The sequence below is a fragment of the Stegodyphus dumicola genome, chromosome 4, assembly GCF_044657685.1.
Source record: "Stegodyphus dumicola isolate Sdum_Otavi_A_Nest chromosome 4, ASM4465768v1".
Classification (NCBI taxonomy): domain Eukaryota; kingdom Metazoa; phylum Arthropoda; class Arachnida; order Araneae; family Eresidae; genus Stegodyphus; species Stegodyphus dumicola.
The window spans coordinates 213,322,324-213,343,911 of NC_140771.1; the positions used below are offsets into that span (position 1 = coordinate 213,322,324).

Consider the following 21,588-nt stretch of genomic DNA (forward strand, 5'->3'; position numbering starts at 1 on the left):
GATTTTACTAAGTGCAATTCTGACTGTTTACACTAGTTCATAAGAAATATATATTGAAAAATAACAATGAAAAAATAAGAAAATGGAAAAACGATTTGACGAACCAAAGGAGAATTTAGATGAGATAGCTGCAACCAAAATACGCTCCTGAAGACTGAAGATGTACAAATTGAATGGTATCAGCAGTGCCTTCCCCTTCTGCGTCTGCATCGTTTCTTATAAACTGGTTTTCGAGAGCATTTCTTCAATTGAACGTGCGATTAAGGAATAACCAAGTGCTCTATGCAATAGGAACCTAGATACATATTAGTATATTTAAAAAGGCGAGAGGAGAGACTCATCCTAAAAACTGACAAAAATCTGGAAATGTATTTAATTTGTTAATAAATTTATTTATTTGGTATTTTGGGGGACAGTAGTTCACATGCTCATGTGCACAAATAGAGGAGCCACTGCTGTATGATGTTCTATAAAATCGTGTTTTAAAAAATGTTTTGAAATTTTTAGCTACCATTAAGCTTAATCAAAATCAATTTTGCAGAAAATTTGTAAAAATAAATTTTTTAAATTTAATTATCTATTATATTTTTAAAATTTTCGAGCATCAAGCCACCTTAGAAATACATCAATGTTTCCAACATGTGTTGTTTTAACGGTGCTTTTTTTGACATCTGCTATTTTTCCCCTTAGTTCTTAATTCAGGGTTGCCACGCTACCGGGAGAACCGGGAAAAGTCAGGGAATTCGAAAATTGACCAAAAAATTCAGGGAAAAGTCAGGGAATTTAAGTATTTTTGTCAAAATCTGGAAAAGTCAGGGAAGTTCATACAATGATCCCGCCAAAAAAAGCGATTTTTGCGCCGACGTCGGAAAAGATAACTTTTTTGACGAATTGCGTATCACGTGAGTGTCATTCGGGCAGCTGGCATAGAGCCAATTTTCGCAGCTCCAATTTGATTGTCTTTTAGAAAGGCAAAGCAAGTTTCCCGCAACTTTTGGTTTCCAGTATTCTCGAGAATAGCATGTGCAGTGCATGAACTAAAGAAAGTACCTGTTCTCGTATAAAACAAAATTATACGAGAACAAAATGGGTTTAATCTTAGTATACGGTACCATGGAGGTTAGAATCAAAGAATATGTATTGTAAAGAAGGAAAACCTCTCTGCAACAGACGTGGCTCCGTTCCATCATAGAGGGAAACAGCTGTGCATGCGTGATATATCTGCTGCCAAAGCTCGAAACCGGTGTCGAAGTTCGAAGGTCACGTTATCAAGAGTTCATTAAATGAATATCCTTTAAAATTTCTTTAACCACTTGCGCTAAAAAGACGTGCCACGCACGTCGAGATGTTTTTGCCTCAAACTGCGAGCGACGCGAACACCACGTCGATAAGCATTTATCGCAAAAATGAAAATAACATGGTGCACACGTCGCCTAACAACGAGATTGTTTATTTCTCGAGTTACAGCTCTGGATTGCACTCGCAGATGCGGAGCGGCGTAAATGAGACACTTTACCGCTTGCTATATTGTAGCGCACGGCACCGCAACCGTGAAGTTTAGTCTTAGCGCAAGTGGTTAAACTCTAAAGGAAAAGGAAATATTTTTTGGCGCAAGTAAATTAATTCATGGGTTAGGAATTTTCAGGGGGGGGGGGAAACTACCAACATCCATTTTTAAAATTATTGCGAAAAATGTAAGAAGAAACGTCCTTTGATAAAACCTTTCTTCTTGGATTTTTCGCAATAATTTAAAAACGGATTTTCGTAGCTTTCTTTTTGTCAAAGAACGTTTCTTCTTAACACGTTTCTCAATTTCCGGTACACATCGCGGAGAGGGAAATTCTGGCCGCCAGGTTCCGTCGCCACATCCCTTGGCATATTTTCCCTCCGCATTCTAGCGGCGTAATAGCATTTTACTTGTAACCTTTTCTTCTTTACATAGACCAAAGAATTAGAGATTCTTTGCATAGACGTTCTTTGGTTAGAATAATCTCCATGTATGGTACAATGGGATTTGGCGACATGATGATGCGCAGTAAACGGGTCATTTTGGTCTTGGCGACAATTTTCAAAATCGTAAAATAAAAAAATAGTAATCTGTCATCTAGGCTAACCATGTAATATAACTATATTCGCTAAAATATCGTTGATTATTCTAATTCAATTTTTAAGTAATTATCTTTATTTTTATGTTATTCGTATAATTTAATGATGCTTCTTCCCTCTAAATTTATTTATTATTAGTAAATAATATTTCCAAATTTCAGGAAATTTTCTCTGGCATAATCTTGAAATTAATTCTAGCAGTATGATGACATACCATCACGAAATTTAATGCACATATTTTTTCCTTATGTATGCTGCGAAATAAATATAAAATACCTCAGTTTATTAAAATAGATTTCTTTCTTTCGTTTAGCTGCAGAATGTCTGCAAAAAAACCTTATTTTATTCCAGATTGGGAAGATTCTAATCTCAAGCTTCAGTGGAGAAAACAACAACTATTATATTTGTGTTTTCAAGTGTTAAGGTGTCTTTTAAAAACATACCTCACACAAATTAAATTTACCTAAAATCTAACCTAACTATTTAGCATTGCATTGTGATTTATAAGGACCGGACTAACCTCATCTTGAACTGGTGATGATCATGAGTAATAATTAAATAAAACATACATTTGTTATCCAATTTATATATCTTAAATTTTATTAAGTTTCTTAAGTGGAAAAGTAAACAAAATTATCAAACAAAGTATACCAAGAATAATTAAGAATAAATGTCCTCTGGGATTTATTGAATAATTAAGTGAATTTGCTACACAATACAAGTAATACCATAATTAATTTACCTCTTAGCGTAGCCAAAGTACATTACGCGAATAGACTGGAATTTTCTTGAAACACACCTGGAAAAACCTGGAAAAGTCAGGGAATTTCATTCTCCTGTTTGAGTGGCAACCCTGTTAATTTTATTATATGAAAAAAATTACTTTGAAAAGGGGAGCAGGATTTGAAACACATATTTGAAGCACTGCATATTCAAGTTATATACAAGAGTACTACTATATGTAATGCGTATATGTAAAGTACATCTCAAAATGGTAACAGCCATTCTTGTAATCTTGAGACATACTTGACATCATAATGTCTCAATAATAAACTTGAATATGGTATTAAGTTGAGCATTCTACTGAAATAAGTATGAAATCAAGGTAAATTTTGGAAGTTTTTACAGTATCTCATAAAAATATTTTGATTAAATTTTGTGCAATTTAAACATTATATTTTTATTTATTTATTTACTAACCTTTCATTTATTATTATTTTATTTTATCTTTTATCTTATTTGAGATTTGCTTTTTATGTTGGTACAATTAAACTTTCTTATTTGTAAAACAGTTTATTGGGTGAAAACGCATATAAAGCATTTCTTAGTATTCAATATAAATGCTGCTAACATCTAAATCTTTGGAACTGAATTACTTCATTGTCAATTTTAGTAAAATGTTTTTCAGCATAATAAATATTGCCATTTATTAGTAGAGGGTTATTTATTATACTTTCTATATATATTCAACATTTTTAGCTTTAAACAATTCTGTTAACGAAACCTCTTGATAATTATTTTTAAGTCAGTGCCAGATAAATATAATCTTTTAAATGTGTAATTTGTATTGTTTTTTAAATGTGTTAAATTATTATAACAAACAGATAACTTAATTAGCTACAGAAACTAAGATAATAAATGAAAAATACAAACTTTCTGAAATATTCTGAGATGTCTAATTTAGAATTCGAAAAGGTATTAAAGTTAGTTTGCTCCTTTGCTCAGTTTCTCCATCATTAAATGAACATAACTGATATTTCATGACATAATGTTGTCCACTCTTAAAAATGTGACTTGTAGTTTTATTATAATAATGATTATTTTTTATGTATATAAATGTAGTCTCTGAGCATCAGTGTGAAATCTCTAAAACTTTATCACTTCTCGAGGGCTAGAAACCTGTATTATATTTGCCTTCCTAGTAATTGGATATAGCCACTAAGTTTTGAACATTGTATCTCGTGGCATGTTTACTTTTTGTACAAAATTTTACCTTCATTGAATTCTATTGTTTGACTTCTTTATGCCTCTTTATTTTTGTGGTATTCTTTTTCTGCTTTGTCAGCATCCTTTTGCATACCTTGTTTTAACTGATTCAATTTATTCCTTACATTTCCCCCATGTTGTGTTTTCCATCTTCATCATTTGTGTCTTTGTTATCAGTGTTCATACTTTCTTTTGCCTTTGTCATCATCATTTGTTATCTTTATTGGCACCATAAAAAGATTATTTTCATCTTTCTTTGTCATTTTTTGCTTAATGGCTCAGATTCGTATTCCCTGTCATTTCTTTAAATGCTTTTATAGAAGTATTATACCAGCAGAAAGCTTTTTAGCATCTGAATTTTTCATTAATGATAAATTAACCAGTCTTTAGATTTAATTTTTGTACACTGTCATCATGCTTATATCTCTCTTCTTCTTTCTTTATTTATTTTTTTAATATCTAGTTTGCTATCAACATTATATAAAATTCATTACCATTTATTGCTGTTAATTTTTTTCTCATGGTTTCTTTAAAAAAATTCAAGTTTCTCATTCTAGGAAAGTTGCTGAGTGCAACTATGATCATCTGTCAATTTAATGAAATGTCAAATGATGCCTATTGACTTGCGTATTAATTCAAGTTGATAATAAACCATTATATATATATTCAGTTGCCCTAATCCATTTATGTCTATTTTTTTGACAAATACAGGCACCACAAATTTGTTTATAACATTTTTGAACTGATATACCTTTGAGTATCAAATATAGCTTATAACTTTACAGTACCTTTTTTGCTGAAGCTCTTTTAAGTACTGAATCCTGTGTGTTGTGTAGCTAAATGCAATAGATTATAGTCTTTTAAATATGTGAATTTATTAGCCTTGGCCTGTAACAAGCTGTGGAGCTTATGAAGAAGAAGAAGAACTGAAAGTGAACAATAATGATCTTTAAGAATTCACCTATTTAATTCACCTATGCAATCTTGACAAATTTAGAGATGTTTAATTGTGTGAGTTGCCTCCTGTCATAGTAATGTGAATGAATTCCCTGGAAACAAAAAATTTAGGAATAGAATGTGATCAGTTTTTGGCTCATAGAAGCTGTCATCCGAACAGGATGGTTCATGGATTAATGTTTTATATATATATATATATAACAGGAAGATATAAATATGAGAACAGCCCATCATATGACTATAGCAATGAATGAAATTGTACTAAAACTGTACATTGGGAATAATTTCATATGATAAGTTTTAAAAAAGTGCTTACAGAGTAGGCACAATCTTGTTTACAAAGAAACTGCTGCCAATCTTTCTATGGCATATGATAGAATTTAGTACACATTGAAACACAAGATTTCATCAATAATGCTACTATACTTATTTCCAGAAAATAAATTGGAAACGTATGTTAGACTGATTTTCATCATAGTTTTTGTGTTTTTTTAAATTCCTTTAAACCTAATTGCCTATTAAGAAAATACATGGGAAGAAGGAAATGTATAACCATCTAAACAATGGCAAACGAAGGTACATAATGGTTTGTTGTTTCCAAATTTGAATGGTATTTGGCCAAAACTTTCAAGATACTGAGTTGAAAGGGACTACAAGTTACCATTGAAGGATAAAATATCAAATATTCTTATGTATTACCTTGTATTATTGTTGTTTACCTCTATATTTCATTCAGATCAGATCCACAAATGCATTTGTTCCTATTATAAGTATGCTAAATTAGCTGCTAAACAGTTTCTGTTCTTGTTTAAGAAAACCATAAAACTATTTGTGTTACCGCAGTTCAGCTTTTTGGGAAGGCTGTTCAAGGATAAAATAATAGTGCTTGCTTAATTCATAGAACAGGTTTATATACTTGAACTATCTGGGCTATAAATATTTTTCATGTGTATGGCAAAAATACAGATTTTGAATTATAAGATAGTGTAAATTACATAAGTAAATCTGATATGTAATTCTTGAATAGAATTAACTGTGTCTGAATCAAAGAATAAATCCATTTTATCTGAACTAATAATCTTCTGTTTCTTTGAAAGTAAGTATTTATTAAATTTATATTCTAACTGAAAAACGATCTGCTTCTTATTTAAAATATGCATGAGGATGTAAGTTATGGATATGCTATTTCGTTACCAAATTTTTCTGTTTTCTAAAATTTAAATTTAAAGCAGAAAATATTGCATTTTTTATGTAGCATGTACTTTAATGGTATGTATATTATAATTTTTTTTTCTTTCTGCACACACATGGAGTATATTGTTTTATTAGAAACTAAATTATATTTTGTCAAATATCTTATATATTTTTCTTTTCCAAAGGTTTATATATGAAACAGAGCATTTTAATGGCATTGGTGAGCTCCTAGAAATATTGGGCAGGTATATAAAAATTTCCAAATATATTATCATTAAATATTTTATTTTTAATGCAAGAGTCATTCTCAACTCCAGCAGATGATAAATTTATATTAATATACAACAGATATATTGTGTCTAAAAGTTGATGCATTTGACTTTTATAAAATTAATTCCTGTACGAAAAGGTAAAGAAATCAAATAAATGAATCAAACTGTTATTATTTATTTAAACTGTTATATTTTTATTACTTTATCAAACTGTTATATTTTTGAATCAAACTGTTATATTTCAGTATCATCAATGGTTTTGCATTGCCATTAAAAGCCGAACACAAACAGTTTCTGGTCAAAGTCCTCATTCCACTTCATACCCCAAAGTCTCTAGGGCTTTACCATGCACAGGTATAAATTATGTTTAATAAATAAATATTGTTAATAAATTTTTTAATTTGAGATTTTTATTTCAAAACAGATTTTGAAAGCCAGTGTTCTTTTTGACTTTGGGGACATATTACTTTGGTGTATATTTTAATTATGGCTGTTTAATATAAAACATGTAACTTTTATGAAAAGTTACATATATGAGTTAAGACATAAAAAAGTGAATGTTGTGGCTAATTTTAATTACAGTTATATGATGCTATCTTTTTCTCTAACCCATTACTTACTGGTGTAGAAATATTTGGAAAAAATACAGTGTAACTTATTATCATATATTTTTTTGCACCTTATTAAGGTTTTATAAAAATTTCATCCATTTAAAATCTTGATTGCTTCATTTGTGCAGTTTTAGAAAAAATCACTTAATAATTTATTTATTTATTTTTTAAAGCAAGTGCAAAGATTTATAAGAAAAAAAAAATGGTTGAAAACAAATTTGTTTGATTATCCCAAATTCTATAATGTAATATAACGTCTTATCGTCAGCATCAGAAAATATCAGATACACACATATGTAATGTCTAATGAACAGATATATAGATCCAGCATATATTTTCATATATAAATCTTTATATATGCAGAATTGGGCCATTACTGATGTAATTGATTGCTATAACCAGAGTTTTGTTTATCTATTAAATTTATTGTATTCTGAAAGTAAATAATGCATGAATTAGTATGGAACACTGATTCTAAAGAGTTACAATATTAAAATTAATTATATAATTCTCTCTTAATTCGTATTTATATAATATGTACACAATTCATGAACAACCTTAATAACTGTCACTAATCTCATTCCCAGTGATGGCGAACCTATGGCACGGGTGCCACAGTCGGTATGCAGAGCCTCATCAGCCGGCATGCAACTAAAATATCACTTCATTAATCAATAACTGCAATAAAATGATACTGTGTAATTTAAATTTATCACATAATGCCACTGGCATAGGGCCTAAGCCTAAATATAAGATTTTCATATATTGCCATAGAAATGATACACGTATTTATTGACCCAATTTCTGATGTTTCAATTGTTTGGGCCAATCATATTACTTGTTACATGGCAAAGAATATGCCAAAGTTGAAGCGGCTAATGTTTGCTAAACAAATTCCAATTTATTGCAAACCGCCGGTGAGTTTTAATACTTTCATTGTTAGATTCTAGTTTTCAGATCTAAGCATTTTGAGGTAATTTATGAATAATTCTAATTTAATATGCAGCCATTGGTCACATGGCCCCAAAAATGTTCGACACCAATGCCTTAGGCACTCTTGAGTTCTTTGCCATATTGAAATAAATTTAAAGAAAAACTTTTTGGACATTTATTCTCTTTAGTTTTCAGAATTGCCAGTGTCGAGATCAAAGTGAACAACTTTGTGGCCATCACCTTTCTATTCTCTGTCATAATAACAAACAAGTTTAAAATGTTAAAAAGAAAATGCTGAGCGAACAATACAAATCTAATATTATACCAATACAGCACAAAATTTGACAACAAATGTCTCTTTCGCCAGTCTGAGCGATAAATGATTTCTCTTTGGCATGTAAGTCTGTTTAGCAAGTGAATATGGTAACCTTGCTGCACAGATTTCCAAAATCTGTGCAGCAATGGAAATCTGAGAAATGTTTCGTTGGATTCACTGTCATGTTTAGATATAGCACCACAATATGAGGCTTGTTAGAGGATTTCTCTTGATGAAAAATTCTGTGATAACTAAAATAATTGCAAGATTTTTCTATTTCATGATTTAAATCCATGTATTCTGTGATAAAATCTTTAAATCTTTAATAATTTTGGTTTTCACATTTGAATCCCTTTCTGGACGATTATACATTTTTCTCAGAAAAGTCTTTTCTCCTAATTCTATGCTTTCTGTACAGGTAATTGTATTACATATCCCCCTCCATTTTTCTTAGCAATGAGTATACTTGAAATATTCTTCATGATACTTTTGTTTTTCATTTCAAACATGCATGGTCTTTTCAATGCATCTGTTTTGGCTAATTGTAGACTGTATTCACCAAGTTTGTGTACCATTTGGCCTAAAATTTTGTATTTCTTGAGAAAATCTTGATACAAGAACAATAATTTTGGTCCTTCAAATGCTCCATAACAAATTTGATCTCTTTGATGCGGTTTCTTTAGAATTTTCTAGAAGTAAATGTCCTTTATTCTTTATAGGCATCTGAACAGCATACCTTTCATTCTCATCTCTAGAATGTGTTCTTAAGAAATGATTCTCGCATATAATTCTTCCTGAACCATAACAGATTTAACATGTATCTTTTTAATTTCCCCAAAATTGCTTATGCTACGATTAAAATTTTCAGTTCTTGGATTAACCTACAATACACCAAGTCTTCTTATTTTGAACTGATATCAATTTTTCCACTGATAATATTAAAGCCTAATATTGAATTTTGAAGTATAAAAGGGGAGTGTTTTGGTGTAATTTTTTGCATTTTCATAAATCAAAAAAAGATTTCATTACCTGTTCACAGATCAGTCTTCCGTAGTATGTAAAATTGAGGATCAGCAGGTTGTGCAAAATTAAAATTTTCTTAGGTTCAAATATCCAATTTCTGGGTTGGTGTAATATTAGTTATTTTAGGCGCTATTAAAAATTCTAAGTTGTTTTTATAATATTCTTCGTATTACTTTAGGATAGTGGCATAAGTTTTTGCTTCATATGGAAAGCTGTATCATTCAAACAGAAAACTGAAATATTAAATTTCTCATGATTTAAACGAAGCTGGTTAAACATTCCACAGGTGATAAAGCTACACATTAAAGCAGTATGAGTGAGTGTTGTGCAAGGACAAAGTTTGCCATCTCTAGCCCTAATGTTAATTGCAGCTGCTACCAGTAGAAGGATTTTGAAATTCTTTCATGCATATGAGGCTGTTAGGGGAGGACATCTGAGAAGCTACTTCTGGTCAAGGGTGATCTGCGGCAGTGGGAATCCTTCTGAATTTCTTTATACGTTTTAATGACAGGTTTTTTTCTACTGAGGAAAGTGCAGTAAGCTGTGATGACATGAATTGCATAAACTGCGCAAATTATCTTATTTACGTTTTGTCACTTTATACGATGGATGGCTTAAGGGAATTAATATAAAGATCAAATTTTGGGGTCTCAAAATGCTTATTCACTGTTTAATTTTTAAATTCATCACACTTATAAATTTGTTGCATCGATTTACATAATTTACAGTTTCTTCACTGACATGCTTAGTCCGAAATTCATTTTGAATAATCTAGAAATCCCTTTGCTGTGATACTTGGAGTGAAAGGCTTGGAATTTGAATTGGTAATTTTATTTGTGTTTTCGAGCACCTGACATCTTTTCTCCGAAACAGCAATGAAATCTGTCCAGTTAGAAGACTGAGTAGTGTTTGAACTCATTTAAAATAATTTATGAGTTTCTTTATTTAATTTATTTAGAATAAATTTTATTAGTATTGAGATCCAAAAATGTGTGCCTTTCAGTCCTGCAATGCTTAAGAGCTCCAATATTTTAAGAAATATTATCCACTAACTTTCTGAGATTGACCACGGTATCAGCCGTTAATATGTCTGTCAACAGTTAATTGTTTAATTTCGAAGTGATTATCTGATGCTTTATATCAGCGTTTCCCAACCTTTTTTGGCCAAGGCACACTTGTCGCGGGGAAAAAAATCACGAGGCACACCACCATTAGAAAATGTTAAAAAATTAACTCTGTGCCTATATTGACTATAATAAAGTAATTCTCTTGAATAGGAATCAAATAAGCACAAAGAAAGTATTTTATAATTACTTTATTATGAAATGTTAAGTAAACAGAATAGTGAAAAATTATAAAATACTTTCAGTGCGAAACCTGGGCCTGTTTGGCTGAACACAAAGCTGATATTCTGGCTGGAATCGAAGAAAGACACACACGTAGCTCTTCGTCAACAGTTCTCAGTCTCTCTCTGTATTTGGTTTTCATAGCAATCATGCTTGAAAAGCTAATCTCACACAGATATGTAGTGGAAAAAGGGAGCAATGTCAAAATAGCTTTGTTTGCCAGAAGGGGGAACTCCTTGGCAGTATCCAACCAAAAACTGTCCAAAGGTAGATCAGCAAATCTTAGCTTGCAACCACGATTTTGTCTCAGTTCAATTAGTTCCTCCTGCTCCTGTAAAGTCATTTCCTTTCCAACAACTGATGCTGAGCTGTAAGGGTCCCTAACCCAGTCAAGGCATTCAGTGGAGACTGAAGAGAAATAAAATGACAACTTCTCCTCAAGAGTTTTTAAATGCTTAACTATTATCTCACACAGTGCAGCAGTGTAAACACCTTGCCATTGCATGGTGAGTGTGAACATTTCAAGATTGCCACTTTCCACGTGTTGATGCCAGAGTTGCACCTTTGAACGGAATCCATTTATTTTATCTGTACTTGTAAGCAGGTTTTCATTTCGGCCTTGCATTCGGGTGTTCAATTCATTCAGATGATGAAATATATCTGCCAGGTATGCCAGCCTTGCACACCACTCATCACTTGCAAGCTGCTTTGCGTAATCTGACCCCTCATTTGTCAGAAACACTTTAAGTTCCTCCCGCAGCTCATACACACGAACTAAGACCTTGCCACGCGACAACCACCGGACCTCCGTATGAAACAGCAAGGTTTTATGCTTTGCTCCCATCTCCTCACACAAAGCTGCAAATATGCGACTTTTCATGGGTCGTGACTTTACAATGTTTACCATGCACACAACATCATCCAACACATGAACTAAGGCTGATGGTAAAGTCTTGGCTACGAGGGCCTCGCGGTGTAAAAAACAATGCGTAATAATCACATCTGGATTTCTTTCCTTCACTCTGCTTACAAAGCCTTTGGTGCGCCCGACCATGGCTGCAGCTCCATCGGTGCAGACACTTGTGCAGTTTTCCCACTTAAGTCCTCTTTGTTCAAGGTATTCTGATGTGACCCAAAAAATGTCTTCTCCTGTTGTTTTTTCTGGCAATACCTTGCAAAAAAAGAAGTTTTCTCTAATTGCATCACCATCAACAAAATGCACATTAGCTAAGAGTTGAGCATGTCCACTGATATCAGTAGACTCGTCAAGTTGCAATGCAAATTTCTCACTGATACGGATCTTTTCCAAAACCACACTTTCGATGTCTGCAGACATGTCATTAATACGTCTGGAAATTGTGTTGTTTGAGAGAGGGACTTTGGCTATTTCCTTTGCTGCTTCAGGTCGAGCATCTCCTCTACAATAGCTTTGCAGGCAGGAAGTATTAATGTCTCTGCCACAGTGTGCGACTTTTTTGTCTTGGCTATAAGTTCAGCAACTTGATAGCTAGCTTTAAGAGCTATTTCATTTACCTTTGTTGTTTTTCTCATAAAAGTTGCCTGTTTCTCCATGTTGTCACGCAGGAGAACAAAATAGTCCACATTCTTGTTTTGAAGCAAAGGGTGTTTCGTTTGGAGATGGCGTTTAAGTTTGCTTGGGACCATAGCACTGTTAGCTAGCTTTTCACCGCACACCACGCACAGTGGAGTTGGTTTGTGTTCATCTCCAGTGAAAGTAAATCCAACTGAAATATAGCTTTCGCTATATTGCCTTGCGCCAGAGAATTTAACCATCTTTGCTTTCTTTTGACCCCCACTCATACTCGGGCTCTCATCTGGCTCCAGATTTTGTTCAGAGTCCAGTTCTTTCCTTTTCAAAAACTTGTCCATCACTGCAGTATCAGTGTCTCTCCTCACAGCAGCCGTTGTCTCTCTGACACTGTGTGAGGCATCTGCCTGCATCTCATGGGGGCGGGGACATGGCGGACACTTGTCAAGATTGGCAGGGGGAGGAGTTATAGCACTGCACAGCGCCGTGACCACCTATGACACTGGCGGGGGGAGTGACGGGAGGAGTTATAGCGGGCGAACAGCACCGTGACACCCAGACCCGGTGGCACACCACAATGCTTCAGACGGCACAATGGTGTGCCGCGGAACAGCGGTTGGGAACCGCTGCTTTATATAATGTGAAAGGGTCTGTTTTCTGTTTCAGTCTGTTTTGCTCCACCTCATTACAATGATTTCAAATAACCTCCAATAAGTGAGAATTGTTAGAAATTATGCTATTAAATTGAAAAAAAAATTAATTTAAAATTATTCCAAACTTTATATTGGCCGGATAATGTTGTCTAAGGTATATCCAGTAATTTAATTCTATTCCCAGTATCCTCAATAGTTGAATAATTCTGATTTTTGATTACCACTTGCTGTCTTACAGAAGTTCTTAAAAGTCTCTGCATTCATGCTTTCAAAAGAATTATTCTTTCTTTATACCAGTCTGTTCTATAAATTTCATCATCCAAATCATGAATTTGAATAATTTTTTCTATTTTGCTATCTACTATATATCCTGCTCTTTAACCCATAACTCAGCAAGTAGTTCTTCAATAATGTTGCTGCTTGGATTTGAATTTTCAATTTCTATGAGTTTATCTAATACCTTTGAAGTAATAGTTCTCAAAGATGCTCTTTTTTTCCTTAGCACTGGCTAGTCAAACTAAACAAATTTTCAGATGGTTTGAAATTTAATGTCATATAATACTGTCGTTCAAAGGCCCATATTTAGAGTACTGAAGCCATAAATTTAGGACAACGCACTTTATTTACACGAATAATGAATAAAAAGAGCACACAGCAAATCGTATTGACCATCACACAGCACCACAGCATATCACCATCTCCATACGCTCGAATGATGAATGTGTCGGGAGAAAACACAGTTGCGCCAGCATCATTAATATGCATGCTCATAAGAAAAAAGGTTTGCTCACCTCTACCCAACACCCCCCTGCGAGCAACATTTTTTCAATACAAAAATGAAATACAAACAATACATAACACATTACATTAAGAAATTAAGGAAATTATTTTCAATGTATACATTAATTTTTCTTCACTGACATGCTTAGTAAGAAAATCTGCAATCATATTATCAGTTTGTAAATATTCCAACTTTAATGACATTGTCCTTAATTAAGTCCTTCATAAAATGGAAACGTAAGCTCATGTGTCTGGATTTCGTCGAAGATCTGGCACAGTTGATTCACTGGATAGCTGCTTGACTGTCTGTATTCAAAGCCACTGCACCATTCAAAAATTGTTTGCATTTTAATTCTGATAATAAACTTATAATCCAAATAATGTCCTTACAAATTTCAGAAATAGAAAATAATTCTGCTTCACAAGTAGACAGACTAACACTTTGTGTACAACATTTCCAAGAAATCGATGAATCATAGTAAAATAGTACCATCAGAAACTGACTTACAATTTTCTGCATTTCCACAGCTAGCATTTAAAACTCCAAAATCATTGCTATAGAAAAGTTTTTTTTTTTTTTATTTTGTGTACCTTTTAAATACCTTAATACCCTTTTAGCCAAAAGATAATGCCTTTTTTCTGGTACATGATTAAATTGTGACAAATACGAGGGCTATCCAGAAAGTAGATTACGTTTTGGAATAAAAAAATAAACAAAGTATAGGAAACAAATTTTATTATATACAGATGAAAGCCACACTCAAATACTACTTTTCTACATAGTCACCATACAAATTAAGGCATTTATCGTAGCGATGTACGAGCTTGGAAATTCCTTTGTCGAAAAATTCGGCCGCCTGCGCCTTCAACCACTTCGTTACCTCTTCTTGCCTTCCATCTTGCACAAAACTTGTGGTAACCAAGCTTTTCGCTGATGATTTCGTGCAACAAACTTCGCGAAATTTGTGGAAAACTCAAAGAAAGTTCCGTTATTGTGAAATTTCGATTTTCACGGACTTTAGCATCGACTTTTTCGAGAAGTTCGGCGGTCACTATGCTGGGTCTCCCACTTCGATCTTCGTCGTGAACATTGGTTCGGCCATTTTGAAATCTTATGACCCACTGACGCACTCCACCTTCAGTGATAATGTTGTCCCCATACACTTCACGAAGCTGCCGATAGATTTCTATCGGTTTACAGTTTTTTGCAGTCAGAAACCTTATTACTGAGCGCACCTCACAGCTCGCGGGATTTTCAATTAACGCAGACATTTCAAACCGTCACAGTATCTGAACAGAGCACAGCACGAACCTCTCACTAGCACGGCTAGATGCAGACTGAGCTGCGCAACGCTCTGACCCCAAGATGGCCGCGCTAGCCCCGCCCCTAGCGGACACAGACGGAAACGTAATCTACTTCCTGGATGGCCCTCGTAAGTTGTTGCAAATGATATAGCAGAATGCATTCTGTTCACTAAATATAAAAGTTCTCTAATTAATTCCTGATACAAAGTTGTGTCAATCTTTTCATTCGTACACGAAAAACCTTTATCTGCCCCCTTAACGATTGTCATTTTTACTGCTTTACAATTTTCTAAATTGTGTTTAGTCAATAAGGATTCAAGAGATATTCTGTTTAAGACAAACATATACCATTTTCAAGTTTTTCTATTTGCATTCCTAAAAATTTTGAATTAGTATTTTCATGTAACTCAAATACATTTTTAATTTTAGAAATAGTATTTTCAAGCATTTCTTTATTATAACAGAATACAGCTAAATCATCAACATACAAACACAATATAAAAATGTTTTTGGTATCATTGTAAATGAATATACAATTATCAGATGCTAATTGCCCCAGTCCAAGTTTTTCTAATTCAGTTTTTATTTTCATGTACCAATTTCTACCTGATTGAGGCAACCCATAAATACTTTTCCTTCTCCAATTTTCATAACCAGGAGGAGGAGTCTTATATACATCCTTGTTCAAGTCACTGTACAAGTATTCTCTTTTTACATCATAAAATTAAACAGTCAAATTTAATTTAGCTGAAAGTGCAAGCAATAATTTAAAACATTCAATGTTTACTACTGTTGAATATGATTCGGTATAATCCTTATTTTTTATTTGATTAAACCCAGCTACTAATTGTGCTTTATATTTTACTTCCCCAGAGTATCCTTTCAAAGTATACACCTACTTACTTTTTATTAATTTTGTCTTTTCAGGCCTCTACTATTTCCCACACTTTGTGTTTATGTAATGAATCTAATTCATTTTCCATTGCTGATTTGCAGTCATTCCAATTAGCACTATTTTTTGCTTCTGAAAAATCATTGGAAAATTACTGATTATATTTGAGGATAGTTGTTTTAATTTGAGCCAATAGTTGTTTTGATTTGAGCCTCTTCGATGGATCCCTCTTAATGGTATTTTATTTCCATATTTATTACTTTTTTCATAGCTATCCAGATGTTTGGGGTGATTTTGAAATTTGATGAGTCGTCATATTCACTTGCTTGAGTATTTTCGGTAACAACCAATTCGAGATGTGGTTTTCAACTTTTGTTTTTTGATCTACTTCGTTTTCCTTCCATGAAATTCCTTTTAATTCTTCAATATCCCAAGTTTCTATGGTTTTCTTTTTCTCCATATAATTAGTATCTTTTAATGATTCGTTAAAATTAACTGATCGTTCTTCAATTATTTTATTATTTGCTATATCATAAATACGATATCCTTTTCTTTCTCTAGCATATCCTAACATTATCCCTCTTTTCCTGGTATATCAAATTTGTTTCGCGTTACTTTCGGAATGTGAAAGTATGCCGTACATCAAACGTTTTTAGATAGTTTACCAGTTTAAATTCTTACCAGTCCAAATTTCTAAAGGAATTTTTTCTTTTCCTTTCCAGGATGTTAAATTTGATACTTGAGTACTAAAATTAATTGCTTCTGCCCAGAATTTTACCACTCTCATGTAGTAATGTCCTAGCCCTTACCAAAAGAACTCTGTTTGCCCATTCAGCTTTCCCATTACTCTCACTGTTATATGGAATTTTTTGTTCATGAAAAATACGTGAATTAGCAAGATAATTATCTAATTGTTCATTTACAAATTCTAAACCATTGTCAGTTCTCAAACATTTAATTCTTTTACCAGTTAATTTTTCATACTTAGCTTTAAATTTAGAAAATGAATCAAGTACTTTGTTTCTGCTTTTAAGAAAATAAGTAAAATTCATTCCAGCAAAATCATCCACTAATATCATAAAATATTTAGACCCACCAATTCATTCAGTTTGAACAGGGCCACATAAATCCGAATGAATTAATTCTAAAATTTCTGAACTCTGATTAATGTCAATACTTGGATGACTTTTTCTAGTTATTTTACATATGTCACAAGTTTCACACTTAAAATCACTTACATCATTAATATCAATGTATTCTTTCATTTTAAGCATATATTTTGTATTTAAATGGCACAGTCTACTATGCGAATATTCATAGTTATTACCAGTACAATCATTAGCAATGCAACATTCAGAATTATAATATGATTCTAAGTTAACTTCAAGCCTACTGTTATTCTTATATGCTTTAAAAAGTAATTGATTTCACCTACTAAAAACTAATACAGAATTATTCCTTGATTCAATCTTACATCCTTTATCCATTATTGTAGTGAGTGACAATAAATTATTTCATAAATCAGGAATATAACTAACATTACTAATAGTTAAATTAACAGAACTAGAATTCTTTGTATTTATAGTTTTTGCTTTAACAGTAATAATACCCTCTGAAAATATTTTTGAATGTTTACCTGCCTGATAAATCTCCCTCACCTCTGATATAATATTCTCAAACCGAAAGAAGTCATTTGCCGTGTGTCCATTTGCACCACTATACTGCAACCAAATTTTGTAACATTCATCATTTTTTCCACACGTAAGTTGAAGAGTGAAGTCACTTTCTCTTTCATCAGAACGAGATGAAACGTTCACACTTGTAGGTTGCAATTTCTTTCTTTGTTACCTTTGGATAACTCACTTTTTGGATTCTTGTTTCTGTAGTAGCAATCTTTCGTGATGTGACCAGGCCGTTGGCAAATGTAACAAAGTCTTGGATTATAGTTTTTATTTCTCCTTGGTACGAATGCCTCAGCATTGGTTACATCAGGTCATTTCCCGTTCGTTAAATTATGTGTAGATTCTTCCTCACGGACTATTTCGAGTACTTCATCAATTGTTTTTTCACACTGAGTTTTTACAATTTCCCTAATTCGAGAGAATTTTCCATGAAGTCCACGGACTGTGTAAAACACCAATTCCCGAGGAGATACTTCTAGTCCTAGCGATTGGCACTTAGTTGCTATTCCTCTCGCTCTTGCAATATAATCATTAGCCGACTCATGCAACTTTATTTCTTAAGTTTTTTAACTCATTATCGGCATCCATTTTTCAATCTTCTGTTTGCCCCGTAAATGTTGATTTTATTTTCTCCCAAAGAATTTTTGCATTCTCTTCTGTGGAGAACTGAAGCGCCTGTTGATCCAATAGTGGAAGTTTTATATATGCTATGGCATCAGCGTTTTTCTCATTCCACAATCTTTCATCTTTCTCATCTAAGTTTTCTGGTTTTACAGTTGAAATTACTGAGTCAAGTCTTTACAATGAAGCAACTTTAATAAGGCAACTTTTATTTTTCAATGCCCAAATAAAATAGTTCTCCCCAGTTAATTCGGGAACGTTCCACTTCTCCATTTCTGGCTTTCACTAAAAAGTTTTTATTTCTACTTGGTATTACATCTAAATCTCCTTGATATAACCACGGACCTGCTACCATTTGTTCAGAGGCCTATATTTAGAGTAATGAAGCCATCGATTTACGACAACACACTTTATTTACATTAATTTTAATAATGAATAAAAAGAGCACACAGCAAATCATATTGACCCATCAGACAGCACATCACCATCTCTGTACACTCAAATGGCAGATGTGTCGGGAAAAACACAGCTGCGCCAGCATCATTAATATGCATGTGCATAAGAAAAAAAGTTCGCCCGCCTTTACCCAACAAATACAAAATAAATTCAATGACTAGGAACTCAATGCTTAAATTATACAGTTCCTAGTTGAGATGAAGGAATTGGAGTTCACCTACCCATTTTCCTCAGAGTAACGACAAGCTGATGACTATATAACCATATATAATGAGACAAAGAATTCACAACAAAATAAAAGTTCTAAATGAAATCTCCCTGAGTCCATTCCAAGCTGCGGCTCAACTTACCAAAACCTTTTTTGGCTGTTTGTGGACTGTATTATAGGATGAGGCAGTAATGTCTTTTCTTAATTTCATTTTTAAGTACAATACAATAATACATACAATAGATCAGTTGCAACCAAAGTTCTTGACAGTTGACACCAATACGACTTGGTGCCAACGATTAACAAAGTAACACTTTTTTCCCACTTAGTTGATGGCGTTTGAAGTGCAAGGTCTCAAGTATGGTGCAGTTGCAATTAAAGGTAGCAACACCATCAAACTTGCCCAAATCTCTGCACAATTTCATCAAGTCTGTCTTAAATTTTTACAACCAAGCCACTATTTATTTCTGGATTACTCTTGCATGAACCTGACAGTGTATCCAAATGTTTTGACAGTGTATATTTTGGGAATATTAATTATGATTTTCTAACTGTAATTTTCTTATTTTTAAAATCTCTTTGAGTGTTTGCCGTCTAGTAATTTGTCTGTTTTATTAGGAATCTTTAGTTGCGGTTAGGCTAATTGAATTTCAGTATTAATATTTAATGGATGTCTAACTTCTTGAAAGGGTAACATTGGTAATTTTAAAAATAACCAAGTAATTATTTGGTCTTACATATGTTAAATATTTATTTGAAATATGTATTTCTAATTAGTAATTAATATTTATAATCTTCTCATTTATTCCAATTACTGAGGCATAAATTATTTCTTTCTTCAGGTTTAACAAATTAATAGCGTTTTCAGTAATAAAACATGTCATGCTTCCATTTCCTTCAGAATTACAAGTATGTGCTATTGCAATGGCTAATAAAATATTTTTTATCTTTGTCAGAAAGCAACTTGATTGATTTTTAGTATCTTCTGCATTCATGTTTATAATTTCTTTACTGGATGTTCCATTTTTTTTCTGGGGGGGACAAGTCTTAATTATTGAGGATTTATGTCAGGAGGGATTAATGAATGATATTTTCCACACATTTCTCACATTTGGAATTATATTTTGTAATCAGATGTTTTTTACTGAGACAATTTAAATATAACTTATGTTGTTTAACTATTTCATATCTCTGATCAGGATTTAATTTCATGAAAGAATCGTATGTATGCAGTGAATGCTTAGTACTTTTACATAGAACATGGTTTCGAACACTGTCAGTTTAAACCATCAAAGATTTCAAATTAGAAAATTTTTTTAATGTATATTTCAACTTTATTTTAAATTACGTCCAAAGGGGCTTTTTTTTTATGTTTTGTGTGTTGCCTTCATTTATTAAATGTCATGTTCTTTGCACTTAAACCATAAAATTCAGTTCAACAGCAATTTTGCAAAGTAATTTTGAGCATATCTTTAGAATTTCTGATACACAGTTCCGCATGCTCGAGATAAAAAGGTCCTCCCCAAGAGTGTTGCCACTGCTCTCTTTTAAATCGTTGAGTTTGTTAACCAAAAATTCATTAAAGTTTTATGCAAAATATGAAATTAATAATAGAACAAATTCCAAATTTCAAATTTGGGCTTTCAGATGCTCATATTTGCAGTTGGATTACATCATTCAAAATTGGATGGCTCTAGGTACCATTGTTTTATCACAACATGAGAAACATGCATACCTTTATGCAGATTCTTCATTATTTAATTTCTTTAACCTGCAGGAAAGCACATGGGGTGTATGATACTCCACCCCTACATAAAAGTGGAATATTCCTAACTTATGAAACTGAAATTCTGTGCTGCATTCAGTAGCTCAGTTACTAGTTGTGGTTGACTTTCACCTTTGTGTTTCAGAAAAAGATTTATTGGTATTTTACTGGAACTGGGCTATGACACACAACATGTGCCTGTTGTGTGTTTTTCTGACTGAATATTTAGTTCAGAAATTTATTTCTAAAGTGTAACAGTAAATATTTCTACTCACTAGTGATTTGAAAAGTACTTGACATTAAATTCTTAAAATTTTCTAACCGCATTATGGTAAAAAGAATGACTCCCTATGAGTTAGAGATGCAACACCTGTGAGATTCATCAGAAATATTTGAAGGCCATGAAGATTGCATTTTGCAAACTGGAGATGAAACTAGGAATATTTTCTACACTGTTTTGGTTTCGAAAAAGATGAAACACTAATTCCTGATGTTCTTAAAAAAGGAAAAACTGTTCTTATGCTTTTAACATTATATAACGATCATACTATAGATGATACTATTGGAGAAAATAAAATGTCAGGAATTATATGTTTTTATAATATGACTAAAGGAGCAGTGGATATGGGGGATGAAATGTCAGCCAATTATTCAATTGCCAGAATAACAAAGAGCTGGCCAATGGTAATTTTCTTTTCTGCACTGAATGTTGCTGTAATAAATGCTTGAATTATATTACATTCAACTGCTAATCCACCAACCAGAAACAGAAGTCTGTTTTTGAAGGACTTAGTGTTACAATTAATGAAAAAAAGTATTGAACAAAGATCAGAGATTAATACTTTACCAAGAAATTGATGTACTGCATGCAAAATAAATGCAGAAGTTTCGACGAAGAATTAAAATGAATACATGAAATTCGAAACTAAGTAT

The 21,588-nt window shown here is 32.7% G+C and overlaps 1 protein-coding gene across 2 annotated transcripts in view; it reads left to right on the top strand.

Moving 5' to 3' along the window:
• wdb (serine/threonine-protein phosphatase regulatory subunit widerborst) overlaps positions 1–21,588 on the top strand; it is a 198,194-nt gene that overhangs the window by 149,818 nt on the left and 26,788 nt on the right. For both annotated transcript variants that reach the window (XM_085815958.1, XM_085815959.1), the window contains exons 6-7: positions 6,429–6,488; positions 6,761–6,869. In XM_085815958.1, the coding sequence (XP_085672084.1) occupies positions 6,429–6,488; positions 6,761–6,869 (169 nt within the window). The remainder of the gene's footprint in view (positions 1–6,428; positions 6,489–6,760; positions 6,870–21,588) is intronic.